Consider the following 9548-nt stretch of genomic DNA (forward strand, 5'->3'; position numbering starts at 1 on the left):
GTTGATGTTATGACCAAGATAAATGTTACATCTGTGAGGAATCAGAGGTGTTCTGGCTCCCAGAACCAAGATGCTTTTGTAGCACCAGAATCCAGAAAGTATAACTCAATGAAAATGGGTTTACACAAATATTTATTGTCCAGGAATTCTAAGCAGAGACTTACTATGCTGTAGATTCATCCAGTCTTATCCATATCTGTCCATTTTCCGTAGGTAAAAAAGGGATAATTCCACATCTCAGCTATGCGTGGTTACAGCTGCTATCCATGCGTGCACATGCTTGGTTACACAAAGGGATTTTACAACCCTGACACATAGCCCGGACATCCTGTGATAAACTTTTTAACTCCTCCCACTGTCTAGATAAGTTATAGGATTAACTACCAGCTGGACTACATTTCCCAGAAACCATCTCTTAAGGAAACGGCGTTTAACCCTTTAAATATTACATGTTCTTACATATAGTTCTCTCAATGATAAAACATTAACTCTGTAAATGCTAAATACTCTAACACAGTTCTAGCTGGCCACCTACCATTAGATAAAAACAGTGAAGCTATGGCCCAACATTATGGTCATGCCAAGAATCTTAGAAAATTGTTTGAAAGGATTAGTTAATTTTTTCCAATGAGAACCATTCATTTTCAATGAATGTACTTTAGAAGGAGTCTGGCAGATATATCTGATTCCAGAACAGACCCCATTTTGGACTAGAAGACCTTCAAGGTCCCTTTCAACTCTGTTATTCTGTTATTTTGTTTTTCTGCTACCACCCTCCAGTTTCTATGCTTTATCTCTCTTTGAATCCTTTGTGCTATTTAATGATCCCCATTCCCCGTTTCACTCAATCTCTAAACTCCAGTCCAATCTTCTGTAGAACTGAACATGTATCTCTCCGATCTTCATGCCTTTTGCCCAGTAAATTATATAGGTTACTCCTTAAACCTCTTTATTCTTTCTTATGGAAATGAATAATGTGTTACACTCTTACAGCTTATTGCTGCTTTGTATGCAGCTTTAAATACATGCTATATTGTTAATGCATGCTATATTGTTAACTGTTTTATATCATTTTTCTCAAATATTAGTGCATAAATAATTTGATTTTTATTGATTATAATTTCTTTTTGCACTTCTGGACTCCATGATCCTGTTTAATAACATACATGTAAAAATCTCCACAAAACTAGTGCTCTGGCAGTTTATAGACCACTTCCTCTCTTGCAGTAGAGCCCCATTCTTCTGATTCATAATACTCTTAACCTATGTTTTAGACTACAAATTTCTGAAAACACATCTTTTTTTTGTACCTTCAATCTTATTTCAGTTACTGCAAAGTTCTAGGTTATAATTTCATTTTATTAAATCCTCTCAGCCAATGTTAAAACTATATACGTTATTCTAATATAGAATCAAATCATGCACATGTAAACAAATGCCAATATGTCCTAAAAAGAAGAAAAGGGGCTTTTGTAATAACTATGCTATTCACTTACTGCTTTTCCTCAGTGAATTATTGTCCAGTAATGCACAGATGTTATTGAATTCTTGTTCAGTTTTGAAAAAAGATATATGTGTAATGTTGAGTTTATATTTTGCAAGCTTAATTAATAAATTAACTATCATTAGCAATAATTTCATTTCCCTCTGGACTGTACAATATAATGTGCAAACATTATAATGAGCATCTATGTTTTTATATAATTAGCAATTAGCTGCTATTGGTTTTTCATGTTCAAGTGGATTAATCTCATTTAAGTAGATTAAATGAGAAGACTTTCCTAATAGATCTCATCACCTGGGATTCTATTTTACATCCAGCTTTGAAGGATTTGCATGCTCCATTTTAAAATTGTTTAAAGCTATGAGTTCCACTAATTAGTTATGAATATTGTAAATAAATTCTTTTGGCAAGAATTCTGGTTATTAATTGAATACCCCCCCAATCTAGAATGTTAGTATTTCTGTTATCACTGAATGCTAGGAAGCTACATAGTATTCAAAGTGGGACTGCATCATGAAGTAGACTTTGGGCCCACAACATTTTGAATCATGAAAGCATGTTACACTTTTGTGTTAATTAATTATCAGTGGATAAACATTTAGGGTTTGTTTTGTGCTACTCCTCCTCTTCATGTTCTCCAAGGTTTTAACCATTGTGCACCATTTTTATTTTCTATAAATGCTTATGAGGTCTAATACATATTAAATATTGGTGATTCCAGAAATTACTTTTTAACTTCTTCCTTCCTTCCTTCCTTCCTTCCTTCCTTCCTTCCTTCCTTCCTTCCTTCCTTCCTTCCTTCCTTCCTTCCTTCCTTCCTTTTCACTCCCTCCAACTCTGAAATCATATAGCAAAATATCACAGGAAATACTGAGATACCTCATAGCATGAAACAAATACTGAGATAACTCATAGCATGAAACATGACAAAGGTAAGAATGCCTACTATATCAGTAGATACTTCATCAAATTTGATCTGCAACAGCTGGATGACTGAAGGGAAGAACAGTACTCAGAGATTTGTTCTTGGACAGTCATTTGCTTTTTTTAAGCTGGCTGCTTAGTAAAGCCAAATACCAATTCTCATATTCAGGAGACCCTAACTCTGGTACCATTTAATGCTCTCTGAAAAACTATTTTCATAGAAAATTTGCAGGGTATTGCATTTGAACAACAGTATTATGTCTATGATTAAGATGTTCTAAAACACTAAAAAACATGTCCTTTTTTATCACTTTTATTACAAAAATATTTAACAATATGTCATTTACTCAGAATTTGAAGTCACCCAAATTCATTTTATTTACTGTTGTTATTAGCCAATCAATGCAATTATATTTCTCTTAATGTAGCTAGTTTGTGTGGGAAGTTAGCCCAGAGAAGGAAATATTAAAAAGGCAGAAAGAAAGATATTGTTCACCAAAAGGATTTTTAAAAGCATTTTTTGAAAAGCAGAAACCAAACCTGGCCTCATCTCTTTGCCCAAAGCAGTAGCTAGTCTTATACAAATGCAGATGTGGAACCATCAGGAAGTTTGGAGCCAGGGATCTCAAGACAAAAGAAGCTATTAAGAGTCATTAGCCCCATCACCTGGGAAGCAGGACACGATAATGGGATTAAACCACAGATCAAGGCCTAGAAAAACACTCAGAAATAGCCTCAAAGTTCATGCCACAGGAACAGGAAACCACTCCAAGCAGGGCTGGAGGGGGGTATAAAAGCCCTTCTACCCATGTGCTCTCTCTCTTTCTTCTCCTCTGCTGCTTCTTGCAAGGACCATCTGTCTTCTGCAATAAACTGTAACCTTCTTCCCAAAGCAGTCGCCATGTTTGCTTATTTATGCCGGCTTTTCTAACATTTGATTTACTGTTTGTAAATTACCTTAACCACATCGATTTTATACTTACAGCTACCAGTAGTCCTGGACTTACCACCACAATTGGAACAGAATTTCCATTGCTAAAGAATATGGTTGTTAAGTGAGTTGCACCCATTTTACAACCTTTTTGCTACAGTTGTTGAGCAAATCATTGCAGTTAAATGAATCACACATAGCCATTAAGTGAATCCATTTTTCACCATTGATTTTGCTTGTGATAAGCCAGCTGGGAAGGTTGCAAATGGTGATCATATGGCCCAGGAATAATACAATTGTAAATACATGAATTTTGTTCATGTGACTATGGGGATGCTGTGATAGTCATAAGTATGGGGACTTATGTATATATATATACTCATCATCTTGATACTAGACCCAAAAATGGCAATTGTCAACTTGTGATGCTCAGGCTACTAAATAAGTCATAGCTCCCTGATAAGCAAGCTAGTAACTAGATTTATGGTATTGTAGACCAGGGATGTCAAACTGCCAGCCCACGAGATGGATGTGTCATGCTGAAACCGCACCCACCCCATTGCCGGCAATGGGGAAAAAGTCATGATACGTCGCAACACATCTTGTGACATTGCGAGTTTGACATCCCCATTGTAGATCATCACCTTCTCAGGTGCTACCATTGGTTCATAGCTATCTCAGCTGCATCTTTCTTTGAAATTTCTTTCCTTTTCTCAATAAACAATGGTAAAATATACTGAAAGTCAATGTGATGAAAAATAGGACAGAAAGTATTGTCAAAAAACAAAGCAAAGCAAAACAAAACAACAACAACAAAAATCCAACCTCAGAATCTGCATAATTTAGATAGAAAGATTTAATATTATTTTTATACTGTAGATCAGTGGTGGCGAACCTATGGCACGGGTGCCAGAGGTGGCACTCAGAGCTCTCTCTGTGGGTGCATGCACTGTCACCCAAGCCCTGCCTCCCCCTGCGGCCCCCTCCTCATAGGCTGCCCCCCCAGAGGAAAGTCACCCCCGGACACGGAGCAGCACAGCCAAGCACATGGCAGCTAGGCAGCAGGGACAAGACTCCACCCTTGCACCCCATTGTGCGCAGATGATGCGGGGCATGGGTGGAGGGTGTGGCCACCATGGTGCTGCAGGGCTGCCTGAGTGATCTGCGGCAGGCTGTGGAGGTGGTGGGTGGCCCAGCAAGTGGGATGGGGGCAGGGCAGGGGTGGAGCGGGTGGGGTGGAGTGATGGGAGCAGGATGCGGGGCAGTTTTTGGGAAGTCTCTAAAAGATTCGCCATCACTGCTGTAGATGATTGGATTAAACAACAGTGGAAGTAAAGAATATAGGGTAGTTAATGTGAAATCTAGGTAAGATTGGGTGTTAGAGGGAGATCTCAGATATGCCAAGCACACTGTTACCAAAAACATTGAAAAGACTATAAGGGGGGGAAGGCAAGTGGAAAAGGTCTTCTGTCTTCCTTTTACAGAAGGGATTCTTATGATTGCTGGAAAGATCATGGCATAAGATATAACAATAAAAATAAAGCCACCTAATTCCACAATGATACTAGCCACCAGGACACAAATTTCAACTATATTAAATTCAGAGCAAGGGAGCTTTAGCAAATGTGGAATTACACAGAAAAACTGGTTGACAACATTAGAACAGCAAGGGATGTAAAAGGTGCTAGTGGTGTACAATATACTATACAGAAGACTTGTCACCCACACCAGAATCACTATTTTGATGCAGGTTTTCCAATTCATCACCATCTCATAATGCAATGGATGGCAAATGGCAATATACTGATCATATGCCATGACTGTCAGGAGGGATAAATCAAAAGCATCAGAGGAGACAAAGATCAAGACTTGTGCAAAGCAAGCAAAGTAAGAGATGTATCTGGTATCCATGAGAGAATTTATCATGGATTTGAGGACAATGACTGAAACAATGCCCAGGTCCTGCACAGCCAAATTCACTAGAAAGAAGTACATAGGGCTATGCAAGTGATGATCAAAAGCTACAACAGAGCTTCTCCAGTGTATCAACCATTTTGAAAACATTATATTTTATTTTCTAAAAATGTTAGAAATCTAATACATATAAAATATTGGTGGTTCTAGCAATTGCTTTTGCAACTCATTTCCTTCCTCCATCCCTCCCTTCCTCCTTTCTTTCCTTCCTTCCTTTAGGTAAACAAAGGATTTTATTAAAATAATTAAAGTTATATAGAACAGGGAGTTTGGCAAATATTCATGTATCCCAGAATAAGACAAAGGTGAGAAAGCCAAAACCATCAAGTCTTGCTATACATGCTTGCTGAAGGTTGGAAAAATAATGCCACTGAATTCTTGATCCTGGAATCATTCTCTTATCCCTCATATTATGGCATCATTATAAAAGGTTTTTAAAAGTTCTCTCCTCGTGACATGTGGAAAGATTGTATTATAATCATTGACAAGCTTTTGAAACTGCCTGCTGGTTTTGGCATTGGATGTCCATATCACATCCCAGTTAATAGAGAAAACCCATTTGCTTCAATTCCCCCCCTTTTAAGAACTTTTTATTCCATCGATGTGATGAAATCACTTTTTATTAGCTTGTATACAAGTATTTTTTTTGCGTGTCTGTGGTGTGTGTATATGTGTGTGTGTGTGTGGTACCCATTGAATCTGTTGTCTAGTGGAAGAACTCTCCTTCTTTACCTGATAGTGTAAGCCAGGGGTCCCCAACCTCCAGGCCACATATGAGCACTAGCACCCTCCACTCAAGTGTCTTCCACTTGCATGAGTGGAACTTAGCACCTGAGCACAAGCACCCTCCACTCACACATGAAGCTCCATTTGTGCAAGTGGAAGGTGCATATGTGTGCCATATGCATAAATGGAGCTGTGCACGCATGCATGCACCTACCATTCACATGTGCCTCCTGGCATCGGGCTGGGCTACCAAGCTGGAAAGGTTGGTTTCCTCTAGTGTAAGCATTTTATGAAACATCATCTTACTATGCCTAATTGAGAGCTGTTCTACCAACTCAAACTCCATGCTCATCTTGTTCCACCATTTCTGTGTCTTTTTATTGTGCATCAAATATGTCAATAACCTCCTGCTTTAGATGTTGCTCTATTGTTTCCCATGTTGAGATTCCTACATGAAACCTTGGTATTTCATTAGCATATGATCCTTGGGATTCAGCAAATTAGGCAACACTGCATTTCTTTATGGTCTTCTTTTTATATAGAGAAAGCAAATTTTATTTTGAAAAATCAGGTAACATGAATTCTATTTTGGAGTTAAAATTAAAAATTGCAACAATATTTAAAAAGCCACAAAAGTGTCAAATTTATATGTCTGCCTACCTCAGCAATGCAACTCTGGTAACCGAACACTGTTATAATAGAATATATATTAAAAATGCAATAAAAATATTATTCCAAACCAGGTAACACAATAGTTTTTTTAAATGTCCTGATAACACTCTTTCAGATATTGTCCAACTTCTATTGCCCAACTTCTATTAGATTATAAAGAAACAGTATAAATCTTTACCTGAATCCAAGAATAGGGAAGCCCACAGAAAATCCTTTTAAAAACTTTGATTTATTCCATAATTTTGGTCCCTAGCAAAATATATTTCAAATGTGGTGTGATATCATAAGGATGATATGATGAAAATATCATCATATCTTTTATTTTTCTTCCCATCGGCTGAACACCCTTAATTTTAAGTGAGATTAAGTTTCATTTTGGTGTGGGATATTGTATGAGAAATGGAAATGCTGTGATGATTTTTTTTTTTACTTAACACTCTTTTGATGGCGGGATCAAGGATTTGGAAGCCCAATTGGTTTTGCTGCAAATATATGTTCTTGGTAGTCACTGACCTTTTTTCAAGCTAACCCAGTATCAAAGCCAGGCATCAGTTCCAAATTCAGGAGACCTATAATTCTGGTTTCATTAATTGCCCTTCCAACAGTTGTTTTTGCAGGAAATCTACAGGTATTCCAGCTGAACACAGACTTTGCCCATGTGATGACACAGTCTCTGAAACTAAAACATGTTCTTTTTTATTGCTTCTGTTATAAAGATAATCCATTGCAATTAATAACACCACATTAAAGAGATTTCCATGCTACCTGGTTCATTGTATTTAGTTTTTATTATCTAATCAATGCAATAATATTTCTTTTAATGTGGCTAAATTTTGTTTTGCAATTTATATAATACATCACCTCTTAATCACATCAGATTTATAATTGCTGGGTCTTTAATGTGGTTTTAATTGGCTGTTTTACATTTATTTTCTTTCCACTTTTGACTGAAGCCCATGACTGTCTTGCTTTCTATATTCATCTAAGTAAAATGTTGACTTAAAATAAAATTTTCTGTAGCCAGGTTTATCTCTTAGTGAAAGCTTGCTGCAGTTCTGCTTGAAGTTCTTGAAAATGCTTTATCTGAGGAATATCATCCCTTGATCTTTTCCTAAAGAAAGGTGAAACTCCCAATGTTTTAATTTGTTTTTTTATTTGATGTTTTCAAAGAGGAATAATATTTGTCTGTCAGGATTATAGTCTTATTTAATCCACTTGCTAAGTCAAATGGTTTATTTGGCTTTGTATATAAATTGAGTGAATCTAGTTAAAATATAGTTTGCATAATCCTGTTTTATATCCTAGCATGATCTGAGCTCTTAGGAAATTGTGGCTTATTCAATAATTGCTTATTAAGTGAACAATGGCTTAGTGTAACACACAAAAGCAACATCAATAAGAGATCACCCAATAAATTCCCCTGAGAATGCATGGGGAAAATAATTCTTTTTTTTTTTTGCATAAAGATTTGTACACAAATCTTCAGCCACTTGCAAAAAGGTAATATCTGATTTTTTTCCTAAGAAATACTGAATTTATTTAGCAAAAATAAGAGCTGAAGCTTATCCAAAATAAATTGCAATTAGGAAGATTTTAGGGGTGCCAGATTATTATTATATCTGATTTTGATGCTAAAGCCTACAATGGTTATTTTTAATTTGTGGTTCTTAGGATACTGCTAAAGCCAATTCACAGCACCCTGAAACACAACACTAAAACTAGAGATATCTGTTTGTATGTTACAGTATGATCTTAATTGGTTCAGAGTAGCAGAGTACCACTTCTACCTCAGTTGTGTCTCCTTTTTAAATTTCGTTACTTTCCACAGAAAAAACAAAGGTAAAGACAAAGAATCTTCAATGTGATGAAAAATAGGATAGAAAATATTGTTAAAAGAAAATATCAGGAATTCCATAATTTAGATAGGACAGATTTGATATTGTTATTTCTTATACTATAGATGATTGGATTGAACAGGGGTGGAAGTAAAGAATATAGGGCAGTTAGTGTGAAATCTAAGTAAGTTGGGGTATTGGAGGAAGGTCTGAGATATGCCAAACATACAGGTACCAAAAATATGGCAAGGACTATAAGGTGGGGAAGACAAGTGGAAAAAGTCTTCTGTCTTCCTTTCACAGAAGGGATTCTCAAAACTTCCTTGAAGATCATAGCATAAGATACAATGATCAAAATAAAGCAACCTAATGTTGCAATGGCACTTACCACTATAATTCCAACTTCAATTAGATTGAATCCAGAACATGACAGCTTTAGTAATTGTGGAATTTCACAAAAAAATTGGTTGACAACATTAGAACAGAAAGGGGTGGAAAAGGTGCCACTGGTATGCAACATAGCATAGAGGAGACTTGTGACCCACACCAGAATCACAATTTTGGTGCAGGCTTTCCAATTCATCACCATCTCATAGTGCAATGGATGGCAAATGGCAACATAACGATCATATGCCATGACTGTCAAGAGGGATAAATCAGAAGCTTCAAAGCAGGTAAAGATCAAGATTTGGGCAGAGCAACCAAAGTAAGAAATGTGTCTGGTATCCATGAGGGAATTTATTATGGATTTGGGGATGATGACTGAAACAATGCCCAGGTCCTGCACAGCCAAATTCACCAGGAAGAAGTACATGGGGCTGTGTAGTCGATGGTCAAAAGCTACTGCAGAGATGATGAAAAGATTTGCTGTTGCAGTTGCCAGGTATAATATGAAGAATAAAAAAATATGTAGAAGCTGCAGATGCCGATTTTTTGAGAATTCCAGGAGCAGAAAGTAAAGCACAGTGGTTTGATTCTCCAT

At 36.7% G+C, this 9548-nt stretch overlaps 1 protein-coding gene across 1 annotated transcript; it reads right to left on the reverse strand.

Moving 5' to 3' along the window:
- Positions 1 to 8633: 8633 nt before the first annotated feature.
- LOC114922402 (olfactory receptor 14A16-like) lies at positions 8634 to 9548 on the reverse strand. Its single transcript, XM_029283651.1, has one exon. It carries the CDS (start codon positions 9546 to 9548, stop codon positions 8634 to 8636), a length of 915 nt encoding a protein of 304 aa, XP_029139484.1.

Source organism: Protobothrops mucrosquamatus, unplaced genomic scaffold (genome assembly GCF_001527695.2).
Source record: "Protobothrops mucrosquamatus isolate PMUCROS unplaced genomic scaffold, P.Mucros_1.0 scaffold160, whole genome shotgun sequence".
NCBI classification, from domain to species: Eukaryota; Metazoa; Chordata; class Lepidosauria; order Squamata; family Viperidae; genus Protobothrops; species Protobothrops mucrosquamatus.

Coding starts and splice junctions, on each gene's coding strand:
- LOC114922402 (XM_029283651.1), bottom strand. CDS start 9,548: ATGGAGAATCAAACCACTGTGCTTTACTTTCTGCTCCTGGAATTCTCA.